The sequence below is a fragment of the Delphinus delphis genome, chromosome 15 (assembly GCF_949987515.2).
Source record: "Delphinus delphis chromosome 15, mDelDel1.2, whole genome shotgun sequence".
Classification (NCBI taxonomy): domain Eukaryota; kingdom Metazoa; phylum Chordata; class Mammalia; order Artiodactyla; family Delphinidae; genus Delphinus; species Delphinus delphis.
The window spans coordinates 23399255-23425119 of NC_082697.1; the positions used below are offsets into that span (position 1 = coordinate 23399255).

Consider the following 25865-nt stretch of genomic DNA (forward strand, 5'->3'; position numbering starts at 1 on the left):
ACCCCACCACCACCCCCAAGCAGTGAAAGCACAGAGTCCTAACCACTGGACTGCCAGGGAATTCCCCAGCTTTTTTTTTTTTATTCTTTCTCCCCTTTGTTAGCAATATGTCTCTTTTCTCAATCACTGCATTCCTCAAGTAAACCCACTGCATCCCTCTCTCCAAACGTAAACCAGTGACTTCTCGTGAAAGATGGCATTTGGTAGTGAAAAGAACTTTTGACCTAAGAAGCATAAAATACTGCTTCTTTCACTAATGGTCTTGGCTTCTACTACACTAATTTTTGGACCTTGGGAAGTTATAACTTCTCTAAGCCACAAAGTCTTCAGCTCCAAAATGAAGGTGATATCATTCCCCTGAAAAGTTGCTTTGCAGGTTAAGTGACGTAATTCTATGACAATGCCTAAGGGTGCCTGGCCTACATAGAACGGTACATAGTTAAGTCTCGTCCTTTCCTTCCTCTGAGAGAACTCTTCCGAGGGTAATGTGAGAAGATGCTGAGAGGGAGCTGGAAGAAAGGCAGATAGGTTTTTGAAAGCCAGTTCTACCCAGCCCACAGCACAAAGAAATCTCTCTGTCACAAATACGGTTTTTTCAGGCCTGCAAAGGCACACATCTCTCCAAGACAGATAAACACTGACACCTCCTGGAGGAAAAATGCATCTCTTCTCTCGGATTCCACACCCCTTCCAATCTGGTAATACTAAGTCTCCTAAAGCTCATTTTGTCCTTAGAGAGCCTGGGGTTGGAGTCTGATGGGGCAGGAATAGCTAGGTCCTGTGAAGGTATCTGATGAAAGCTCTCAGGGGCTGACGAAAGAGAGGCTTCTTCCAAACACCGCCTTATCACACCCCAGCCTCCCTCAGTCGGCAAATGAGGCCTAACTATACTCCTTGAGGGCTCAGGAGGAGCACAGAAGAGCCTCACTCACCCCAGTGGCTTCCAGCCGCTTCTCCAGCTCTTGGCACCAACTCCGGTACTGCAACACCTGGGGCAAACAGAGCAGGACACGGCAATGGGCACGGCTGGTACCAACAGCCCAAAGCAAAGGTCCCCAAGGGTCGTGGGCAAATGCGCTGTGAATGAGGGACTGGGTGATGACAGTGAAATGAGGCCATAACATCTTACAGTTTCCATTTGGTCATTTAATCATATGTTCTCTACAGCTCTTGTATTGGAGAAGGAAGTTCATGGGCTTTGGAACCGGAAAACCTAGGATCAGGTCCTAGCTCTAGACTAGGAAAGCAAACCTAGACAACTAACTGACCCCTCATGAAGGTGACCTTTGAAAGGGACATCATAGATGGCTGGTGGAGAAGTTGTAGACATCAAAGGAGAGCTGTTTAGGACATTCCCACCACGTGGCTCCATCTTCTGCAAACCTCATCCCGCTTCAGTCCCCAGCCCCAAGTGTTCTCCTCCTTCCCCTTCCTGAAAGGGCAGCTGCCTCACCTTGGCCTGCAGCTTCCTCACGAGGGTTGCTTGCCTTTGCTGAGCCTCCTGGGAGGTCTTCAGCTTCCGCCAGGAAGCTGCTTGGTTCTCTGCCATCTGCTGCTGTAGCGCCAGCACTTGCTCCTCCAGCACCAGCTGCAGTGACCGGGGCTTCATATTGTTCAACCCAGGGCCCCCTGTCTCCATGGGGGCACCAGACAGTAAGTCCACAGGTCCCTATGCAGCCAGAGGCTGTTCGCTCCCAGCAGGCTCTCTAATCATTGCTGTGTCCCTTGGACCTCCTCTTGAGCTGGGGACTAAAGCACACAGTGGAGTTGAAAGAACTCCCTAGATGACTCAAATTTATTCAGCAAATACTCATTAAGTTCTGTAAAATTGGGATGGACAAAGTACAGTACTCCTCAAAGCTTTTCAAATACTAAGATGGACCTAATCTCTAAAGGGGGGGGGACGTGATGAGCATCATTTCCCAAATTTATTGGACCATGACGCAAGCTCACAGGACTAGTGTTTCCTGGCATGACTTTTGTAACTCTGCACTCGACCAAGAGCTCCTAGTTTACCATTGCATCCCTAGTGCCTGGCACAGTGCCTAATAAACATCTGCTGAATGAATCACTAAAGGTGATTTTAGGCTAGCAGGGGAGATGGACACAATTACAATACAATGTGGTCTGTGCAGTAATAACAGAGACATCACAGGATAGTATGGGAAGACAAAAGAAGGACATTTAACCCAAGCTGTGGGGCTGTGAACAGTGTGAATCATCATCATCATAATTAATACCTGTTAAGTGTTTCTGTGGGTCAGTCACTTGAAGTGCTTTACACATACCATGTCATTTTGGCATCACAAGAATCTTGAAACCTTCCAATGCTTTCCTATCATACTTCAGCATTGGTACTATTTTAACTTTACACATGGATGAGGAAACTGAGGCTTACAAAGGCTAAGCCTTAGCTGAGAAATCAGAAAGGTTAAACAATTTGTCCTAGTTCATACAGTTGGCATTTGGTTGACTAGGGATTTGAATACAAGCAATCTGACTCTCTGACAGAGAGTAGCAGGCATTTCAGGCAGGGGAACCAAAAAACAGAGGGAAGAAGGAGCCAGCTTCAGCAGGATGGCAAACCCTCCTCATCTGCCAGGAGATGGGCCAGCACAGGGCAATGGGGGCAGGTGAGGGAGGCCAGCCTAACCCGTGACTTCAGAGACACCCAGGAGACAGGGAGGCAAGATGAGCAAGAGTTTGGGGTGCTAGTCCAAGTTCTGTCTCTAATGGGCTCTAGGACCTCGAGCACGCCACTTCCTTAGGCTCCTCATCCAAAAATGAGGGTGCCCAGCTCCATGACCTCTGAGTTTCTTAGGCCTCTAAAACACACGATAACCTGGGGGCAGAGGAGCGGGGTAGAGTTCTCTCACCTTATCAGCCCTGAGACACCCATCAGCAGGTTTGAGGAGTATCTGTATTTCCAGCTACCTATCAAGAAAATGGTCCATTAGAGCTGCCTTCTTGGCAGCATCAGTCTCATAATCTGAAGAAAATGGCATATACAGCAAATTCCAATGTAACATTTGCACAGACAGTGGGAGTTTCAGGGGCCCCATGTCCCTTTAATGCACCAAACTGTTAATCTTCTACATCCTGGCTCAAATGCCACTTCCTATCAGGTCCTCCCAGATGTATCCAGGAATAATTTATCAGTTTTATAGCCATATATACAATATATATAAATTTATATTTAATGTATAGAGAGAACGTCTATGTTACATCTTATCATTACTATTTGTCTATCTTCTCCACTAATTTGTGAGTTCCTCAAAGGCAGGAGCTAATTCATTTTGGTCATTAGTAGCTTGTCAACAATGCATAATGAAGAAATGCATGTGGGCCTCAATCCTGGCAGATCTAAACCCTTGGCCAGAGGTTACAAATGTAGCCTGCGGGTTCTTTTCAATCATTGTGTGGCCTATACGATGGTTTTTAAGAACTTAAGTTAGGTGCCAACATTTACCATTGGCAAAATACATATAAAAATTCGTATTTCTGGCTCGTTTGGGTAATCAGCATATCTAGTGACCCCTGACCCACATTCCCACAAGGCGACAACAGGCTGCAGTGAAACAGTGTCTGCCCCCTTTAGATAAGGCATATGCTCTCCAGTTCACCTTAGTCTCAGGCCCCTGCCCTGGCCTAGCTTCTCCCTCACACCGATAGCAGATTTTAGTTGTCATGTCATTGCACTTGTGCTATTGTTTTTCTTATAACAGAGTTACAGAGGAAAACTCAGCTTACTAATCACCCCCTGGGCAACTGCAGATACCCGGGTTTGCTGAGCTTGTACTAGACAGTAAGGAAAGGGCATAAAGTAGGAAGAGTACAGTGGCACCAGTAAAGGCATAGTGGCACCAACACTCCAGGATGCCTCTTCCTAGCTGATCAACTGGGTTAGTACTTCCAGTGTCCTCCCTTTCTGCCCTTCCCTTCCACCACAGCTGTGAAATGCTGGCTCAATCTCTCTCTTCTGGTTGGAGGCACAAACCTGCTGGGAAGTAGCTCTTACCGACAACACGACTAACAACAAGAGTAGCTCTGAGATGCTTCAAGGGACTTGAAGAGCCTTTTCTCCCCGAACACTGTGAGGGATAGACCAGGCTTTTGCAGAGTCTCAGAGGCCCCAAAGGCTCCCTAACACTCCTTTGAATCCCTACCCCCAAAAGCATTCGGTTAAACCCCATGAAATTGCCGATATCTGCCCTTTTTTTAACCTAACAAAATGATAATTTCATGTAATTCAACCTAATATAATAATATTATATATATTTATAATCATATATTTATATATATTATACAAACCTAATATATAAGCAGCCCTCTCATAGTTCCTGGAATTCTCCTATTAAATCCTCTTTTATTCTTTTTATTTATTTATTTATTTATTTGTGGCCACGCCTCGCGGCTTGCAACATCTTAGTTTGATCTGCGCCCCCTGCAGTGGAAGCTCAAGAGTCCTAACCACTGGACTGGCAGGGAATTCTCTAAATCCTCTTTTAGAATAAGGCTGTTGTTAATGTGTATACATTATTTTAGAAAATGATAGTAACACCTCAGTAAAAAAATGGAATTATATTAGAATTATATGATTATTTTACTTTAGCAGATAATTTAAAAATTTTAGAGCTATTTAAAAATTTAGTCCAACCCTCTCATTTTACAGATAAGGAAACTGAGGCTTACAGAGATGAAGTAACTTCATTTTGTTCGTATTTTATTGGTATGCCCCATTTACTTCAAAAATGATGCGAAATTGTAGCAAATGTACCATACTAATGTAAGATGTTACTAACAGGGGAAACTGGGTGCAGGGTATATAGGAGCTTGCTGTACTATGCAAGTTTTGTAAATCTAAAATTGTTCTAAAAAATAAAGTTTATTTAAAAAATGACTTGAATTGTTTTATGATTAACGCACCCCGCCCCACCCCCCCCCACCCCCGCAAAAAAAAAAAAAAACAGGACTAAAAAGATGGAGGGAACAGAGAAAAATTACACCAGGAATTTTTCTGAAATTGAGATTCAGTTCTGAGCTTCCTCAAGACACAGTTCAGCACCTTTCATTAACACACTGTCAGATCAGCCAGAGAATAAATAAACTAGCATAGCTCCAAAAGAAAGGTAGGTTTCAATGGCCCTCAGGAAAGGAAAAGGTCAGTAGCTGGCAAATGGTAACAGACTGAATTGCATTCAATGAGAATAATGGATGTCAGTGTGCTCCGTAAACTGTAAACCACTGAATAGATGTTATCATTACCACAGGAAAAGGAAAAAGATTCACTTCTTTTATACGTTAATTTATCCTGTAAACACTCATGAATTCCAGCTTAGCATCAGGTAACTGGCCACAGTGATACAGAAATGAGGAAGACTGACTTCCTACTTTTGCTAGGAACCAGACTGGGAAGGGCAGTGACCTCTGAACCTAGGGTGAAGAGTGAGACAAGAGGGACATAAATTATATATTTTGTCTCATCTCATCCAAATTCTTCCAAAAGGAGTATTTAAATAAATTTAAAATAGCAGCAACACCACCTAAACTTGAAGTAGAGGTGTAAATGTTGCAAGGACTAAGAGGAGAACTGGTATTATTAAACAGAATTTGTCACTTAAAGCAAAAAAGAAAAAACACGTGAGGGCACAGACATTTTATTTCCTGAGAAAAGAAACTATATATATATATATATATATATATATATATATATATATATATATATATATATATATGTCTGGAGAGACAATTTGTTTCTTATTCCAGAAAAAAAGAAATTAGCACACAGCTCCTTATATAAATCTCATATGTGGGCCTCTCTCTCCATCCTCCTCCTACCTCTAAGGCCTCTCTCCCTTTAGTCTCCTCTGCTGGCTCCTCCCCACCATCTCAAGGTTGGAGGCCCCAGGGCTCAGGCTTCAGACCTCTTCTCCACCTACACTCATTTTCTAGATAATCTCATCCAGTTTCATGGCTTAAAACTGTACCTATACACCCATGACTCCCAGTGTTACATCTCCAGCCCATCTGGCACATCACACTCCTATACTAAATCCAAACATTTATTTAACTTCTCCATATAGATGTCTAACAGGCATCTCAAAGTTAACTCATCCAAAAGTGAACTCCTGTTCCTCCAATCTTCCACATTTCAGTACATGCTAATTCCATCCTTCTGGTTGCTCAAGCCCAAAGGCCTTACAGTTATACCGACTCCATTCTCCCACAGCCTATAACCAATCCATCAGCAAATCCTGTTGGCTCTACCAGTTCCTATTGCTTCTGACCCACCCCCATCATCATCCTAAGCAAAGCCACTCTTGGCTTTAAGGTATGCCCACAAATTCTTTGATACTCCTCCCTTCAAGAGGTGGAGCCTAAACTCTCTCCCCTTGAGCATGATCTGGAATAAAGTTAATGAAGCTGAATAAAGTAGAAATGACTTCCAAGACAAGGTCATAAAAGGACTCCCCTCTCTCTAGCTCTTGCTCTCTCCCCACTCTCTCGGCTGTGTCCTGAGGACACCCAGGCAGCCCTGTGAAGAGGCCCAGTGGTAAGGAACCACATCTTGGGAGCAGACCAGACATCAGTTTGACTGCAATCTCCTGAGAGATCCTAAGCCAGAAACAGCCAGCTGAGCTGCTCCCAGATTTCAGACCCACAACTATATGAGATAATAAATGACTGCTGTTTCAAGCTGCTAAGTTTTGGGGTAATTTCTTGCATAGCAGTAGATAACTAATACACCTGGATAACTGCAAAAGCTTCCTAGGTGGTAGCAATGCTTCTACCCTTGCTTTCAAAATTTGCTTTTTCTCAGCAGAATAGTCAGAGTGATCCTTTTAAAACAGTGACAGGGACTTCCTGGGTCATCCATTGGTTAAGACTCCGAGCTTCCACTGTAGGGGGCATGGGTTCCATCCCTGGTTGGAGAACTAAGATCCCACATCCCACATGGTATGGCATAAATAAGTAAATAAAGCAATAAATAAATAAATAAATATTAAAACAGTGACAGATTCGGTCACTCAGAACCCTCCAGTGGCTAATCAAGAGTAGAAACCACAATCACTGTATTGGCTTACCTGGTCCTAATTATTTGATCCCAGCCTCCAATTGTTTTAATTCCATTTCTTACTCCTCTCCCCTTTGCTCACATCTCTCCAGCCACACAGCCCTCCTTGCTGTACATGCTTGGCACACACCAAGCCACACACTCATCCAGGGCCTCTTCTTCTAGTTATCCTCATGATTGGCTCCCTTGCCACCCTCCCTGTTCAAATGTCCCCTTCTCAGTAAGTTGTTCCTTAACCACCCAATATAAAATACCACCACCCCTGCACACAAACTGGTATTTTTCTTTTCTTTCTTTCTTTTTTTTTTTTGGCCGCACCATGCGGCACGCAGGAGCTCTTAGTTCCCCAACCAGGCATTGAACCCATGCCCCCTGCAGTGGAAGCGGGGAGTCTTAACTACAGGGCTGCCAGAGAAGTCCCTGGTATTTTTCTACTTACTTTACCATGCTTCATCTGTCCCTATCTGAGTATTATGTGTACTATATCTAACCCAATGTACATTTCCCAAGTGCAAGAATATTGTTTTGTTGACTGCTGTATTCTCAGCTCCTAAAACAGTGCCTGGTATATAGCAGGTACTCATTAGATATTTGACTAAATGAATGGATATAAGAACATTAGGCAACATGATCCATATCAAAGGTCTTACAAAATGCTGACAGTTCTATAATCTTCTAAAAGGTAAAAACAAACAAAAAACCCCAAAAGAAACAGATCATGTAGTTTGTACAGCACTTTACTCTCTCACAATTATTTGCAATCTTCATAAAAAACACTCTGAGAAGAAATTATTGCCTTCATTTTATGGACAAGAAAACTAAGGCTCAAAACACGGAAGGGGTATAACTGGTCCGCGGCAGAGCAAATACTGAACCCCAATCTGCTTCGAAACTCTACACCCTTCCATTACAAAATGCTGCCCCCTAAATCATGAAATATGAAATCACTGCTCTGGGAGGGACACTTTCTAAAGGGTGTGAAATGATGAGGTCTAAGTCTTCGGCTCTCTGATGGACAAGGACCAAAGAAAGGTAGAGTGTGACTGAAGGAACAAGGGCTAGCACCAGGTTCTAGTTCCTCATGAACTCACTCCGTACATTTGGGAACATCAATTCTCCTTTCTAAGCCTTCTCATGTGCATCACAGTCTTGGCCTCCGTAAGTCATGGAGCTAATGTAAACACCAATTCAACAGACATTTACCAAACCCAAAGGCAATCCAGGAATTATTACATGCTCTGGGGATGGACAGCCTAGAATTCGTATCCCGGCTCCACTCACTTATTAGTTGTGGGACTCCACGCAAATTGATCTAAGAGTGCCTTAGCTTCTTCACGCATAAAATGTGAAGATATAGAACCCACCTTATGGAATCGCTCTGAGGATTAAATGGGCCTTTACAGGTAATGCATTTCGTAGCACCTTTGTGGCTGTTCAATAAATATTAGCTATTATTATGATCATCACGTGCTAGACCCTGGGATACAGATGAAAAAGGCAAGGCATAACGCCCCAACAAGTGCACGGCTGTAAAAGAGATGCAGGAAAAGTAACTCGGTGCAATGAGTGCAAAAACCCAGCAGCGAGCTAACTGCGCCTTCAGAAAGCGGTTGGAAAAGGTTTCCGAGGAAGTGCTATTTAAGGTGGGTCCCGAAGAATGAGCGTTCCAAAGTAGGGTGGCGAGTAGGACTGGACTTTCGGACAGATCACATGCAAAGCCCCAAAGGCAGAGGGAGCCGCAAAATTCTGGGAGCCAGGAGCGGGACGCTTAGGAGAGCGCAGCGCCTTATCGGACAACCCCGGGCTCGGGAAGATCCCTTTTTACGCGGACTTGGAGCGCAGAGTGTTGGCGGCAGCAAGCACGCGGACACACCCGCCTAGGACAGGTCCCAGCCCCTCTCTGGGCCTCGGCCGCTGCCCGAACGGAATTCCCTAAGGCGCTCTAAGAGGGCCAGCCTCCGGGCCTCAGACCGTTAACCCGGGCACCTCCCGCCTGCCCTTGAGGCCCCACCTCACCACGCTCGGCTCCCGCAGATTCCTCGGGTGCTCCTCAGCGCCGCAGCGCCTGAAGTAGCAGCTAAGGCCCGGCCGGGGGCGGGTGCCCACCAAGGGGCTGGGGCTCAGGCCCCGCCCCTCAAACTCCCGCCCTTTCGGAGGGCCCCCGCCCCTCCGTGCAGCACGCCTAAGGACGAACTGCGCCACCTAGGGGCCTCCGCCATGTTGAGTACTGGCAGCCGACTTAAAAGTGTGGCCCAGAAGAAAAAACGGGATAATATTAAGAGATATTAAGATTCCCTCGCCAGAAATGGGGACAGACAGGCTTGCTGGATTCGAGTAAGGGAAGTTTCAGTAACAGAAAAAAACTTGCTCTCAATCATACCTCTTTTGGCTTCGGGATTACACATTGCGCATGTGTGTGGTCACCTGGTTCTAGGTGCGCCTGCGCACTGTTCCACCTACAAACCCGAGTACAATTAACAAGGGCGCTTGGTTGGGATACAGCCTCATGTTCAGACCCCCGAAGCCCCAAACGGCTTCAGGCAACACAACACTCACAGCATAGTTATTCAGTGTCATTTGAACAGACATGGCTTTGAACAGGGTGTTTTCTTTGCCTGAATGTCCTGCATCCGTCCGGAGAACCGCAGTTTGTCCAATTTTATGCGTGAACCTGATTTTCTCTAGAGGACTTTAGAGGCATTTTTTCCATAGCGTTTTGTGCATAAATTATCAATGCACTTTCATTCACCTGCCTCTCTTCTCCACTCAGTGGGTCTAAAGTTTTAGTTGGGATTTTAAAAAAAGCAAAACTGGAGGGCTTCCCTGGTGGCGCAGTGGTTGAGAGTCCGCCTGCCGATGCTGGGGACACAGGTTCGTGCGCCGGTTAGGGAAGGTCCCACATGCCGCGGAGCGGCTGGGCCCGAGAGCCATGGCCGCTGAGCCTGCGGGTCCGGAGCCTGTTCTCCGCAATGGGAGAGGCCACAGCAGCGAGAGGCCCGCGTACCGCAAAAAAAAAAAAAAAAAAAAAAAGCAAAACTGGAGAACTTCTTAAAGTGCAGACTCTCGGATTCCCCCACTAAAGAGTCTGTAAACCAGGCGTGGAGCCCGGGACTCTGCATTCAAGCAAATACCTTGGGTGATTCCCGATGCGTTGGGAACATATTTTGAGAAACACTGTATAAGATTGTGTATCTCTAGCACCCAGCACAAGGCTTAGTACAAAATAGGAGCTAAGTAAGTGCTGAGTGAATAGATGGATGTATGAATGGATAGCAGGAGTGAAACAGGCAATTCACAGCCAAAGGAAACCTGAGAAAAGAACACTTTGATAAGAGTATCTTTGTATTTTTCTCCTATAAGAACAAAACAAGTTCTTAATAGTTACTGAGAAAAAGAGAAAGTAAGTGAGGGGTGGGGGGAGGACAGTGATTCTTAAAGGCAAACTATGCTGAGAGGGAAGAAGAAACATCCCAGACATTGGACAGACAAAAGGATGCAAAGACTCAGTTGTGTGGGAGTCTACACCAGGGAAATATTCTCCCAACAGGTTGTGTGCAAGAATGTTCACTACAGTATTTGGAATGTTACACCAACCTCAGGGCATTTGCAACCTCAGGGAGATGGCATACTTTGCCATCTCCTAAACCAGTTTACCCCAAACTCTTGGATTACCTGACAACTTCCCCTCCTTCACGTCTCAACTTAAATGGTACTTCCTCAGCTAGGTCTTCCCTGATCATGTTATGTAAAGTAATACCCTATCATTTTCTATTGCAGTACTCTTTTCATAGTACTTTTTTTTTTTTTTTTTTTGCGGTACGCAGACCTCTCACTGTTGTGGCCTCTCCCGTTGCAGAGCACAGGCTCCGGACGCGCAGGCTCAGAGGCCATGGCTCACGGGCCCATCTGCTCCGCGGCATGTGGGATCTTCCCGGACCGGGGCACGAACCTGTGTCTCCTGCATCGGCAGGCGGACTCTCAACCAATGCGCCACCAGGGAAGCCCTCATAGTACTTTTTACTTATTTTGGTTTACCTATTATCTTTCTCCCCCTTGAAAATTTAAGCTTCATGAGAATAGGAGGCTATCTCTGACTTATTCTTAGCATTTAACACAGAGCCTGACACTGGGTAGGTGCTAAATAAGCATCCATGAAATGAATGAATGGAGCCAGCCTCAGTGTTACAAAGGTTAATGACATAAAATCCATCAACAAACTACATAATACACTGTAAGACCATGAAGAATAAGCAAAGAGGATTGAAACAAACAGTAATCTTTGATTTTTGTAAAAGGGAATTCATTCATTCATTCCCTTATTGATTTACTCATTCATCCAACAAACATTTATGGAATATTTGTTATGTGCTAGTATTGGATAATAATACAATGTATTAACAGCAAGTTGGAAATTGTATTAAAACATAATAAAGTAGTACAACTGGGTATTTTGTCTGGGCCAGAGAAGAAAGTGGAGTTAGCTGATGTGTGAGAGTGGGTAGCATTCCCCCCTAGAGATTCTGTAGGCTTTGAGAGTACATCAGCCTTCAGACATCCTATGAAGTGCCAGGAATGTTTGGGACAAAAAAAAAAAAAGGTGTTCATGTACAGCACTTGAATTGCTTGGGACCCAAGAGCCCTGTAGGGAAAGACTTAATCCAGCCACAGTTAGAGTCTGGCCATGTTCAAACCTGTCTGATGAACTAGAGTGGGGAGAAGGCCTCAAAGGAGGCTGGATTGGAGGGAGAGACAACGAATCAGTTGAAAGAAAACCAACCCTAGTCCCCTCCAAGTGAACTGGAGCTCTTTCTTTATGCCCTAAATTCCATCTCTGGGAACATGCTTTTTATCTCAACCCTTTTTCAGGACTGTAAAGTGGATCCCGCACCCCAGGCTTGCTCATTATTTATGGATATTCCCCTTGCCCCATACCAAGAGGCTGCCTGGACTGACTGACTTTCTTTCTTTTTAAACTTACATATGTGAAATTTCAAAGTGATGGGCTAAAAACCCATATATTTATCTCTCTCTATATATATTTTTCTAATAGCTTAAAATCTGTTTTAACGTTCTTAAATCCTTTATGGTGTCAAGAGAATGGAGGATAGAAAATTTGTGTGGAGATATTTCTGGCTGTGAGTCCCCACCCTTCTCAGGGAAGATGTAACTGCTTGAGCCAAGTGATCGGAAGAGGGGCGTTCCAGGAGGGTTGGAGGTACCACATCCAACCCCATTGCAGTTGGGGAGCATAATGACCGGATCTACCTCCTGCCCAGGAAATCTATCAACAAGAGACAAGCCTGCTAACTGATTTGGTGGCAGACCCAGGAGAGTGCTGCTGTGTTGGGGTTGTCCTGCTCTCCCAGAATTTGTCAGGGAATGTTTTCTGTAGGCTGGATGGGGACTAAGTAAAAGAAGGAGAGCTGCATAGGCCTATCCTGTGTCCTGTTTGGTAGGGCCTCCTAGAGGGGTAAAGGGCCTCCAGAAGTGAGAAGACAAATGACCATTGGCAATAGAGATGCCTTTGCTAAGAGGAGTGCAGGAGAGGGCTCCAGCAGGGAATCCCTGAAGAGCCCATAAAAGCCCTCCATGATGTTTTGTTGATGGACAGAAACAGCTAAAAGCATCTGCCAAACCCAGAAAACACAAAGCCAGCTACGACACGAATTCAGAGAAGACTTTTCCCACCCCTTTCTCCATCTTCCTCTCCATGTCAGCACTCCGAGTGACCAAGGTGAGCTGAGGATGACGGGAAAAATTGAGGAAAAAAAAATAACCCTCAATCATTCCCCTCTTTCTCACTGCAAGCTAACTGCCAGAAGCAGAGCTCGAGGCACCAAAAGAATATAGCATCTTGTAATAGATTGTGAACCACTCGCTGCTTTCCATCAGAGTCCATTTATTTATCATTAAACAAATATTGATTAAGAACCTACTATGTGTCAAATCCTGTGCTAGACACTGGGAGAGACCCAAAGAACAATAACACATGGACCCTGCCTAGAGCCTCAGTCCACAGACTTAAGTAGAGGCAGGTGAGTAATGTATAGTTCACACATTTACAGGGTGGTAAATTCTGTAAAGAGGGAGTGGCTGGCTTCATAGAGGTGGTGACAATATAACCTAATTATGAAGGATTAATCTGCTGAGCAGACAAAGGCAGGAAGGGCATTCCAAGCAGTGTTCATGGAACAGTGATGTGCAAAAGCATGGATGTTTGGGGATTGCCGGGGATTTCCTCTGGGCGTTCCTCTGGCTGATTCTGCCACTTGGTTGTATCGTATGAGTCTCCTTGGATTTATAATTAGATAATAACACAATCCCCTCCATCAGCTGGGTATTCCCCCCCGTGGCGCTGACCCTGTCTCAGTGGGCAGGTCTCTTTCCAGTCCTTGCCCCTTCCCACTGACCAAGTCAAGCTCTAAATACCCACTCACCCAAGCTTGACATTTCTTTGAAGTGGGTGCCATTTGCTCACCACCATTCAGGGCTTGGGCAGGAAAAAGATGTATAGGGACAGCTCCCATAGGACTGGGTCCTCTCTTTCCTCAAAAAATGAGCCCTTAGACTTCCCTGGTGGTCCAGTGGTTAAGACTCCAGGCTTCCACTACAGGGGGCACAGGTTTGGTCCCTGGTGGGGGAACTGAGATCCTGCATACCATGAGGTGTGGCCAAAAAAAAAAAAAAAAAAAAAAATTAAAAAAAAAGATGAGCCCTTAATTATATTCTAACCTGAGACTCTATCTGCTGCCTCAGGTGACACAGAAACTAAACTCTAAGAATCTGGACAGGAACCAGGTGGAGAAACATGGCAGGAAGAACGTCGGGCTTGGAGGCAGACACACTCACCTGAGTTTGAACTCCTGGCTCTGCCTTGTGTTTTGAGCAACCCGCCTCGCCTCCCCTCTCTGAGCCTCAAATTCCTCGGCTGCAAATGGGGATAATAATACTTACCTCTTAGAGTTTTTACGTGCAAAGTGGGAGATAAAGTAGATGAATGGAGGGAGGAGTGGAAGGAGTCCAGCAAGAATCTGAGGTTTCTGAGCTCAAGAATGACAATAAGGTTTCAGGTCCCTAACTATTAACAGTGGTTACCTCTAGGCGGAGAGATTGGGGAGTGGCTTCTTTTAATTTAACACCCTTTGGTATTGTTTCACTTCTATTTTTTTTACAATGAAAATTATTTAAGTTTGTAATTTAAATATATTCAGTATAGAAATCATACTTCAATAAAAAGGTTTTTTTCAAAGCTTATATTGCATAGAAAGTCATCCAGGAGACGGATAGAAATGGTTGTTTCTGAGAAGGTCTGGAAAACTGGGGGTCTGGAGTGGGAGGGGGACTTCCTGTGTATTCTCTTGTTCTGTCTGAACTTTTTTTCATCATGAATTTGTATTACCTTTCTTTCTAATACACATTACTTTTTAAATTTTTAAAAAATATTTTTTAAATATTAAGAAGTTTTAAAATAAAAATACTTTAAGTAAAGAATAAAAGTGAAAGTGTGTGGTTGCTTTGTTTGTGCACCACACCTGCAACAGGCAAAAACACACATACACCCACATGCAGTTTCCAGATTATAGTATCTGCAGGGAGTGGGATGGACCGACCTCACTGGAGCGCCCACATGCTCTGACAAGGTGCAGTTCCCGAGGAGCTCAGCTGGGGGAACCATTGAGAGCTTGGTGGAGAATATCCCAGAAGAGTGGCAGCTCCTGGGACGTTTAAAACAACACAAACCGGAATGATGATGGAGATGTGGGGGAGGATTAGGCAGCTCTGCTCCTGCTGGGGTGCTCTGGGCTCCCTGGATGGGGATGGCCCATGCCCCACAGATTATAAAAAGCACAGATGGAGGTCCAGGGGCTGCAGGCCCTCCTCCCAGGCAATCCCTTTCATATAAGGTGATGCCAGGAAAGATCAATCCTTCCTTGCTGTGGGGAAGAGCACTGGATTCAGAGTCATGAGTTCGGGTTGAGTCCTACCGTGATCATTTCTGGTTGCGTGGCCTTGTGTCAATCACTTAACTCCTCTGAGACTCAATTTCCTCATTTGTGAACAAGGACAATATTAACAATTGACTGTTTTTTTTAACCATAATTTATGGAGTACCTACTATATGATAGTTACTGAAAGAAAGGTGCTCTACATATGTAAATACATTTAGTTCTTATAAGCAGTCTGTGAAGCAGATATTTTTATTCTAATTTTACAGGTAAAGAAACAGGTTCAGAGAAGTGATTTTTTTTAAAGATATCAATAATAGGTAACATTTATGTAGAGCTTACTTTGCATAAGACACTGTTTCAAGAACTTACAACAAAAACTTGTAACAACCTTGAGGCAGGTATATTATTATTAACCTCACTTTGTATATGAGGAAACTGAGGCACAGAAAGTTTAAATAATTGGCCTGAGATTACACAGCTGGTAAATTAGGGAGCCAGGACTTAAAGGCAGGTAGTCCAGCTCTTAGTCATTATGTTAGACAAATCTCCTGCTTAAAATTCTCACTGCACTAAACATAAAATCCAACTTCCTTTCTCTGGTTTCCAAGGCCATTCTCAATGTGGTCCTGGCATGATCTGACCTCATCTATCACCTCCCCCATGCTCACTCTGTTTCAGTCACACCAGCTTCTCCCGGTTCCTCAGATATGCCAAGCACATTCATGCCACAGGGCCTTTGCATTTGCTGTTCCCTCCACCAGGAATGATCTTCTCCTAGACCTTTGTACAGTTCATTCCCTCACTACATCTAGATCTCTGCTCAAACATCACCCCCTCAAAGAGACATTCCTATCTAAAATAGACATCCCTTTGACCCTGCTTAATTTTTCTTCACACACTTAGAATTCTCTGAAATTATACATTTGTTTGCTTGTTTGTCTGTCTTTTTCACCAGAATGTGAGCACAGACTTGGTAGTCCACTGTTAGATACAGTGCTTAGGCCCAGGATGTAACACATGGTAGACACCCAGTGTATAGTTGACGGATAATTAAGTACATAAATGAATGAATACCCAAGGTGACCCAATTGGTTAGTGGCAGAGCCAGGACACAAACCAAGTTGTTTGATCCTGGAACCCATACTCTTAGCCAGCTCTCACCCATGCTGAACTGACTCCGAGGATTAGGAGATTCAGATAGCATAAAGAATGTGAAGCCACTTTGAAAATTGCTAAGTGCCTGAAAAATGATGTTGCTGCTGCTGCTGCTGGTGCTGATTCAGTTAACTGCTCATCTGTGAAATGGGTATAAAAAATACTCTGGCCTGCCAACTTTAAGAGGATGTTTTGTGGAGTGCCTGTGAGATGGATAGGGAAACATGTAAAAAAGTTAAAGGCTCTGCACGGTAGAAAGGACTGTAAAGGTTGTTTCCATGCCAGTGGCTTCCCAAGACTCCCATCTTCTACCTCGAGTTTGACATTAATATTGCTGACAGGAGAGGGGGAGGTAGGGGGACATGGGGGGGGGGCGGTGGGCGAGGGACTCTCCGTCCCAGTAATTAAACATGTTGGGACTGAAGTGCTGCCAGCGGCAGCATCTGGTTGCAATTACCAGAGGGGACCGAAGTGATTAGTCACCTTTATAGTGAGAGCCAGGCCAGTCCCCTGGGCTCCTCCCTGGAGAGGGCCTTCTAAGCAGGCCCAGAGTCCCCTTCCCCGACTCCCACCCCATTTCTGGAGTTCCCTGGTCCTCAAATAATAGCCCTGCTCAGAGACTCCTCCATGTTCCCAAAGTCCCAGCCCATTGGATAAGACCTTGACTAAAAGCCAAGAATACCATAATTGCCCCCTACCACCCTTTCACTTTTCGTGTTTCTAGAAGCTAGGTTAGGATTCTTTGGTATAAAATGTGTCAGAGAGGGAATTAGGCTTAAAAAGTAATTTAACCTTTCTGAACTTCAGTTTCTTCGTCTGCAAAATCAGGGTACTGAGAGTATCTTCATCATAGGGTTCTTGTGAAGATAAATAAGATAAAAATGCAGTGCAATACAAAGGCCAGAGTCTAGTTTACTCCAGTATATGCTCAATAAATAGCAGCTATTATTATTTGCTGGGTACCAGGCTAATCACTTATTTTTTAATGAATTTATTTATTTTATTTATTTATTTTTGGCTGCATTGGGTCTTCGTTGCTGTGTGCAGGCTTTCTCTAGTTGCAGCAAGAGGGGGCTACTCTTCGCTGCGGTGCGCGGGCTTCTCATTGTGATGGCTTCTCTTGTTGCAGAGCACAGGCTCTAGGTGCGCAGGCTTCAGTAGTTGCAGCATGCAGGCTCAGTAGTTGCGGCACACGGGCTTAGTTGCTCTGTGGCACGTGGGATCTTCCCGGACCACGACTCGAACCCATGTCCCCTGCATTGGTAGGCGGATTCTTAACCACTGTGCCACCAGGGAAGCCCAGGCTTATCACTTTTTATAATTTATTTAATTGAATCCCCACAAACACCCTGTGAGGTAGGTACTGTCATGATTCCTGTTCAGAGTTACAAAAAGGTTTAGAGGCTTCCAAAGATAATATAATATACTAAACCATATAGCAGAACTAGAATTCAAAACCAGGCCTGTTTGTCTCCAAGAGCCCTTACTCTTTATAAAACCATGTTCAAGGGCATCTTGATTGTTTGATTTATTTTTGTTCATTTGTTTGTTTGTTTATTTTGGCCACGCGGCTTGTGGGATTTTAGTTCCCCTGACCAGGGATTGAACCCGGGCCCCTGGCAGTGAGAGCGTGGAGTCTTAACCACTGGACCGCCAGAGAATTCCCGATGTTTTTGATTTATTCATCCCTTCATTTATTCGCTCACTCAGGCTTACAAAATACCTAATTCGTGGCAAGACAAGAATCCCTTCCTTTCAGGAACTCAGAGTCCAGCAGGGAAGGCACGATATGTCGGTAAGTAACTATACCTTAAAGTAGAAAATGATGGCTTTTGTATATAAGGGCCGGTTAGAGATTCATTCATCCATACGACACACTGAGAACCTGCTATGTGCTGGGCCCTGTGCCCAGCCCTGGGAATAATTGAAAGATAAATATGGTGCCGTCTAGTCATAATCTCATGGGGGAGACAGGTATGTAAATAAATTATTACTGCTATAAGGAATTACGTTATGATTTTTTAAATATGAAAAAAGTACACAGAGTAGAAGAAATGAACTGTGTCGGAGACAGGGGGGCAGAGGCAGAACTGGATAATCTTGGAGCTGCCAAAATGGAAAGGGGCACAGAAAATGTGTGATGGCAAATCAGGAGTGTGTATTTTCTGGTGAATGAGGGAAGGCTTCATGGAGGAGAGGGCACATGAGTTGGCACTTTTCAATGGGCAGGTTTTAGAGAGAGGGAAGATTGGAACAGAGAGATCCGGGAGGCTTAGAAGCCAGTTATAAGGGAATTATATTAGGACAGGCCGTGAGGAGGACTGAGACAGTGAGGCAGTGGGGATGGAGAGGATGAAGGAGCCCCAGAGATGATTGCTTAAGTGGACAAGTCAAAAGGGAAGCCAAGTGTTGTGAATCTGGGCAACCGGAGGGATAGTTAGGAATTCAGCTCTTCCTTAAAGCTCCCCCTGAACAGTGTCTGGTAGTGTATTGATACTTTGAGATGGGAAGGTGGAGCTCTCCTGGGGTTTCTGACCTAGGGGCACCAGATGAAGCTTGAAATGGCCAAGTTATGCAGCTGTGCTCTGAAGATCAGCAAGAATCTGGACGTATCACCATGAAAAGGCTGGTCGAGCACCTGGACAACCAGGCTGTGAGTTTCATCTTCTTTCATTCATCAAATGCTTACTGAGCTTCTACTCTGTGCCAGGTTGTGCTGGGAAACCAATCTGGTGACCTTAGAGTAGGAATGGATCTCTATCAGGCAGGCTCAAAGAATCTCGGATTAAGAAGGAAGCCTACCTGACTGCTTCTGCTGCTGCTATACCTCTCACAGTGTGACAAGTGTTGTAGCAAAACGTTCAAGAAGGGGTAATTGGCTCTGTGTGGGGATCGGGAAGGCTTCCTGGAGGAGGTGAAACTTTTTTTTTTTGACTGCTTTGGGACTTCGTTGCTGCATGTGGGCTTTCTCAAGTTGCAGCGAGCGGGGCTACTCTCCCGTTGCGGTGCGCGGGCTTCTCCTTGCGGTGGCTTCTCTTGTTGCAGAGCACGGGTTCTAGGCGCGTGGGCTTCAGTAGTTGTGGCTCGCGGGCTCTAGAGCGCAGTCTCAGTAGCTGTGGCGCACAGGCTTAGTTACTCCGCGGCATGTGGGATCTTCCCGGACCAGGGCTCTAACCCCTGCCCCCTGGATTGGCAGGCGGATTCTTAACCAGGGAAGGGGGAGGTAAATTTTCAGCTGAAGCTCTCAGGATGAGGAGGACTACCTCCCATTGTGGGAGTGAAAGGAGGGTATTCCAGGTAAAGGGAACAGTTTTCCCCCACGAGTCCAGCTGGAATTGAGACTTCTTCCAGAACTACCAGAAAAGCACTGTGTGGGAAATCATTTTTCCAGCCTCCTGAAGGGGCCGCTGCTGCCCCAGGCAGGGGCTGCCACCCCTGGACTCAGCCAGTCCCTCCCAACAAAACTGAGTTTGTCTTTGCTGGGGTGGCAGTGAGGTACACTCTGGATCTGCCTCCATCTAAGGAGTAGGCTCAGGGTGGCAGCGCCCCCAAAGCCTGAAGTAACAATCTGAGCTCAGTCAACGGCATCTGGGGGGAGGGGTGTAGTGGGTACTGATACTTTTCTGTCTCTGGGTCACCACAAGTTTAATAAAGTAAAAGAAACTGTGGGTAAATGCTGCCATCTGTACTGCCCACCCCCCAACAACAAATCAGGTCCCAGACTAGACGCAAAGGTTGCTTTAAAAACACCCCAAGGACTTAACTGAAAACCCACACTCCTCATGTTTCTGGGGCTTAAGATCCTTGAGTTCACTCCTCAGCATCTCTCCTCAGGAAGGTGGGGTGGGCTGCCCCGTGACATGGAGGTAAAGACCCGAGAGTCTGCTCCGTGGGACTGAGAGGCCCCCCCCAAGCCTAGAAGCCCCCCTCGGGGCTGTGTGCCAAGAGTCCCCATGAGCCATGGCCTCAGAGGGCAGCGGTGATTTTTTTCACATAAATATATCGCACTTAAATGAGTTTAGACAGCATGACATCAGAGAGTAATTAAATTGGTTTGGGTTGGAATTCCGTTTCCAATTCCTGAGTTCAGGTTTGTAAAAGATTTTTCTGAGCACCTGCAGGCATGTGTGTGTGTGTGTGTGTGTGTGTGTGTGTGTGTGTGTGTGTGTGTGTAAGTATTTTCACTGGAAAGGATTCAAAACTTAAAAAAAAAAAAAAAAGAACTGGAGCACACAGGCAGCATTACGCCATTCTTCCTTCTTGGAAAAATCCCTCAGCCTTATACAAGCCTCCTTCAAGCCCTCAGTCAGTTGTGCAGGAGAAAAGGGGCGGTCGGCTTTCTCCTTTCAAGAACGAGTTATTTTCAGCTGCTGACTGGAGACGGTGCACGTCTGGATACGAGAGCATTTCCACTATGGGACTGGATACAGACACACACCCGGCAGACTTCAAGAGCCTCAGACTGAGGAGAAAGCCTTTCCTTCTGCTGCTACTGCTGCTGCCGCTGCTTTTGAGGGTCCACTCTTTTCATGGTTTTTCCTGCCAAACCAGAGGCATCTCCGCTGCTGCCACTGTTCTCTTTGGTGTCATTCAGCGGCTGTCCAGAGGATGAGACTCCCCAAAGTCCTCACTTTCTTGCTTTGGCACCTGGCTTGGCTGGACCTGGAATTCATCTGCACTGTGTTGGGTGCCCCTGACTTGGGCCAGAGACCCCAGGGGGCCAGGCCAGGATTGGCCAAAGCAGAAGCCAAGGAGAGGCCCCCTCTGGCCCAGAACATCTTCAGGCCGGGGGGTCACAGCTACGGTGGGGGGGCCACCAATGCCAGGGCAAAGGGGGGCACCGGGCAGACAGGAGCCCTGACACAGCCCAAGAAGGATGAACCCAAAAAGCTGCCCCCCAGATCGGGTGGCCCTGAACCCAAGCCAGGACACCCTCCCCAGACAAGGCAGGCTGCAACGCGGACTGTGACCCCAAAAGGACAGCTTCTTGGGGGTAAGGCACCACCAAAGACAGGATCTGTCCCCAGCCCCTTCCTGCTGAAGAAGGCCAGGGAGCCTGGGTCCCCTCGAGAGCCCAAGGAGCCATTCCGCCCGCCCCCAATCACGCCCCACGAATACATGCTCTCGCTGTACAGGACGCTGTCCGAGGCTGACAGAAAGGGAGGCAACAGCAGCGTGAAGTTGGAGGCTGGCCTGGCCAACACCATCACCAGCTTTATTGACAAAGGGCAAGGTGAGGGGGCGGGGGGGGGGCAGGGGCACGGCTCAGAGGGAGGGGCATCTGCATGCATGGAGGGGGCTCTCAGAGCCCCGCCACTGCACTGGTGGGAGACAGTGTGTGCATCTGGCCTGGGTGGTATCTGGGACTTACCTCACACACTCCAGGTCCCAGGCTGTTGGCATGTCAGAGCTGGAGGGCACCTGGGGATCACCAAGTGCCAATCCTGCAAGGTGCAGAGGGGATTACTGAAGCCCGGGAAGGAGATAAGACCTGCCTGTTGGTGGCAGAGTTGGGGACCAGCCTCTAAGACTCTTGATTACCAGGCCATGCTCTGTGCTTACGTGAATTGGCCAGACTTTCCAGGCTGCAGAGGGTTGTAGGTTTTCTCAGATGGCAGAGAGAGAAATTAATCTCAGATACCCATGGTTCTCCCACTTTGCCTTTGGCCTGGGGGGCAGAGGGGACAAGATAGGTGACGACAGTAAATGAGGCATAGTGGAGTTCTGTAACAACCTCTAGATATACGAGGTGGGGCAGGGTGGACAACAGACCTAGGGTCTAACTCACCGTGTGACCTTGGGAAAGCCCCTTCTCCCTTTGGGGTCTCAGTTTCCCCATCAGTACAACCCTATGGAGGTTGGATTGGGTGATTTCTGAGAGCCCTTCAAATATGAAAACTTTTTGTCCTGTCCTAAACACACATCATTTTTATCATGAACCCAGGAGACGATGTGCTCCCTTCACTTCTCCCTCTGCCCACCCCACATCACTGTCTTGGCTTTTCCTCTCAACTTGCTGTGTGATCTCAGCAAGTCCCTTCCCCTCTTAGGGCCTCAGTTTCTCCATAAGTGTGAAGAGGGAGGTGGACCTGATTGCTAGAGTTGCTGGCAGCTCATACGTTCTGGTTCTGGGAGTCTTGGGACTTTGGCTGGCAGGGTGGGGGAAGGGTCAGAGAGAGGAAGAGGCTCCTCATTAGAGCTGGCCAGTGGGGGAATGACAGAGGTGGGGGGAGGCACAGAGGCAGCAGGTCTGGCTGAGGTTGGGGGAGGTGGCCTGGCTGCCTGCCCAGCCAGAGCAAGCTGTGGCCCCTTGGGGAAATCATAAAATAAGTCCCTGTGCCCCCCAGCTCTCAGGGAGCTTGGAGGGGGGAGATGGGGAGTTTAAAGGCCTAATTAGCTTCTAGAGCAATATTATGAATGTTTCCCAATGGCAAATTGGTATTTAGGAAGGAAGGCATGCTGATTCGGACATACTACTGAGCTTCTTATACACACACACAGCCTTATATTTATGCGTACATGCTGAATCACACACACACGTACACACGTGCACACACACCTTACATATATGCAAGGAATCTTCTTACATATATATAGACACATATACATACATACCCTTCAAATATTCACACAAGCCCAATCATACATGCATATAACATGTCACTCACATATGCATTACTTTTCATACTCACATGTGAACTGAACCATACACACACACACACAACAACTGTCATTCACACACACACACACACATTCACGTACCCAGCAGGGTAAGAAACATACACAACAAAATCATTATACTGGGAAGCCAGGAAAATAGGCTTATAGACAGGCTTTTTTGTTAACTTGCTGTGTGACTTTAGGCAAGTCACTCCCCCTCTCTGTCCCTCATCCGTAAAACAAGAACACTAAGATCTTCTTTAAGGCATGGTATAGTAGAAGCAGCTCAGGATCCGGTGTAAAAAGTTCTAGGCTGGCGTTCCAGCTCTGCTTTTTCCCAGATGGGTGACCATGAGCAAGTTACTAACTTCTCTGAGCCTCAGGTTCCTCCCCTGGAAAAACAGGAGTCATTATAATGCCCATTCCACCTATCTTACCAAAGAGAAATCATATTGGATAACAGATGGGAGAGGGGCAGGTAGATGGCAGTTCTAAGGCTGATGGACCTCTGCTATGCATCTCATTGACACAAACACCCAGAATCACTCAAATCAGCTACAGCCACATCTACAGATCAACAATCCTACTTGGTTGACTGTATAGGAAGCTCCCTTATTTTGAAAAAGGCTCCCAGTGGTTTGGGTCTTGCCCTCTGTCAGAGTGGGGAAGAGGTTAAAGAACGTTCTCTCGAGGGGAGAAGAGCTGTGGTCCTCCCCTGAGGCCTTAAGGTGACCAGCTCCCTTGGTGAGGTTGTAGGGAATGACTTATGGGTGTTCTCTCTAGATGACCGAGGTCCTGCGATCAGGAAGCAGAGGTACATGTTTGACATTAGCGCCCTGGAGAAGGATGGGCTACTAGGGGCCGAGCTTCGGATCTTGCGGAAGAAGCCCTCGGACACAGCTAAGCCAGTGGCCCCCGGCAGTGGGCGAGCTGCCCAGCTGAAGCTGTCCAGCTGCCCCAGCGGCCGACAGCCGGCGGCCTTGCTGGATGTGCGTTCCATGCCAGGCCTGGATGGATCTGGCTGGGAGGTGTTCGACATCTGGAAGCTCTTCCGAAACTTTAAGAACTCGGCCCAGCTGTGCCTGGAGCTGGAGGCCTGGGAACGGGGCCGGGCCGTGGACCTCCGTGGCCTGGGCTTTGACCGGGCTGCCCGGCAGGTCCATGAGAAGGCCCTGTTCCTGGTGTTCGGCCGCACCAAGAAACGGGACCTGTTCTTTAATGAGATTAAGGCCCGCTCTGGCCAAGATGATAAGACCGTCTACGAGTACCTGTTCAGCCAGCGGCGAAAGCGGCGGGCCCCACTGGCCACACGTCAGGGCAAGCGGCCCAGCAAGAACCCCAAGGCCCGCTGCAGTCGGAAGGCGCTGCATGTCAACTTCAAGGACATGGGCTGGGACGACTGGATTATCGCGCCCCTGGAGTACGAGGCCTTCCACTGCGAGGGGCTATGTGAGTTCCCCCTGCGCTCCCACCTGGAGCCCACGAACCATGCAGTCATCCAGACCCTGATGAACTCCATGGACCCTGAGTCCACGCCACCCACCTGCTGTGTGCCCACGCGGCTGAGTCCCATCAGCATCCTCTTCATTGACTCCGCCAACAACGTGGTCTATAAGCAGTATGAGGACATGGTCGTGGAGTCTTGTGGCTGCAGGTAGCAGCACTGGCCTCTGTCTTCCTGGGTGATACATCCCAGGATGCTGGTCACAAGAGCCCCTCCACGCACTCCTGGAATCACAGAGGGGTGGGGAAGCTACAGCCAGGAGCAGCCTGCGTGAAAGGGGATTTCAACAGCCTTGTTCACTCTCAGAGTGGGAACTGGGCTGAAGGTCTCTTTCTATCCACAAGTCCCCCTGTCTGAGGATCTCTGCCCTTCTGCTGCTCTGACTGGCAGGGACAGGCCCAGGGAGACAGACTCTGAATGGGACTGAGACCCAGGAGGCCTTGTCTTCCAATGAAACTCAGCCCACCACCTCTCCTTACCGGGACCTTCTCGATCTCTGGACTCTCCAGGGAGGGCTCGCCTTGGGAGAGGCACAGGTGCCACCTCCTCCTTGAATTACCATTGTGCTTGATGACTTTCTGCCCCTGGGGCAGATGGATACTGGTTGGGCAGGGGTGGGAAAGAGGGGGAGCGGGTTTGGGCATGGGTGTGAGGCTCTTAGACTGTTAGATTAAAATGTACATTGATGAGATAAAAAACAAAACCATGCCTAAAACTGTGGCAGATTTCTTATTTACCCCAGGGGACCCAGTGACCCTTCAAAGAATCACTGTCCCAGAGAGGGGAGGCGGGCTGCCCAGAGCAGAATGGGACAGAGAGCACAGGCTGAGCAGGGCCAGTGCTACCTCTAACCCCATTCCTGGTTTTCTTCCAGAGCTCCATCTATTCCACTGAGGCATAGCAACAGAGTTAGGTTTCCTTTTTGACATTCCTTAGTCAAGTTTGTTGCCTCCAAAATGGGTCCCTTAAATGGGAGGGAAACTGGGGATTTCATTTCCTCTAAAGTCATCCCCACTTCATTCACCAGTGTCTGCTCTGTCCCCTCTCATCCCCACATCATACTCACAGAATCAACTGGTCACCATTTAAAGGGCCCTCCACCTCTCACTGGGGAACGTGGGCTGCCACAATCTCCTCTTCCCCTATGGGGGCATCTCTTTTCTGTCACTGACCACTGTTCCTCATGTAATCTTACCTGTGATCTTATCTTACCTGCTACCCTCCAGTTCGGCACACATTCCACCCCTTCACCCCAGCTCTAGAAACAACTGGAGCTCCTCCCCTTTACATTATACCATATATAAATACATAATTATACATTAGTAACCTCCCCACTGACCTTACTGACCTTAGACGGACCAATGCCAGACACATTCCTGCTTGGGGCTTGGCCCAGACTAAATGCCCACTTCCCTTTTCCACTAGAACCTATGGGGAAGAGCGAGGCATGAGCTCTTGGGAGGGGAATACAGCCTTCTGGTAGGGAAATTTGGGCACCTGAGTCCTTGTTCCAAGGGCTCAG

The 25865-nt window shown here is 47.1% G+C and overlaps 2 protein-coding genes across 8 annotated transcripts in view; one reads left to right on the top strand and one right to left on the bottom strand.

The window, feature by feature from the left end:
• CEP250 (centrosomal protein 250) overlaps positions 1-9198 on the bottom strand; it is a 47769-nt gene extending 38571 nt beyond the window's left edge. For 4 of the 7 annotated variants that reach the window (XM_060030912.1, XM_060030916.1, XM_060030915.1 and 1 more), the window contains exons 1-4: positions 9087-9198; positions 2877-2934; positions 1454-1749; positions 933-989 (exon numbers count right to left, since the gene is read on the bottom strand). In XM_060030912.1, coding sequence (XP_059886895.1) covers positions 933-989; positions 1454-1639 — 243 coding nt within the window. In that variant the 5' untranslated portion in view covers positions 1640-1749; positions 2877-2934; positions 9087-9198. Of the gene's footprint in view, positions 1-932; positions 1271-1453; positions 1750-2876; positions 2977-9086 lie in introns of those variants that run through there. The other 3 variants (XM_060030910.1, XM_060030911.1, XM_060030914.1) reach the window with 3 other exon arrangements.
• Positions 9199-20787: 11589 nt separating this feature from the next.
• On the top strand, positions 20788-24497 carry GDF5 (growth differentiation factor 5). The gene is made up of 2 exons (XM_060032737.1): positions 20788-21412; positions 23623-24497. Exons 1-2 carry the CDS (start codon positions 20788-20790, stop codon positions 24495-24497), a joined length of 1500 nt encoding a protein of 499 aa, XP_059888720.1.
• The last annotated feature ends 1368 nt before the right edge of the window (positions 24498-25865 follow it).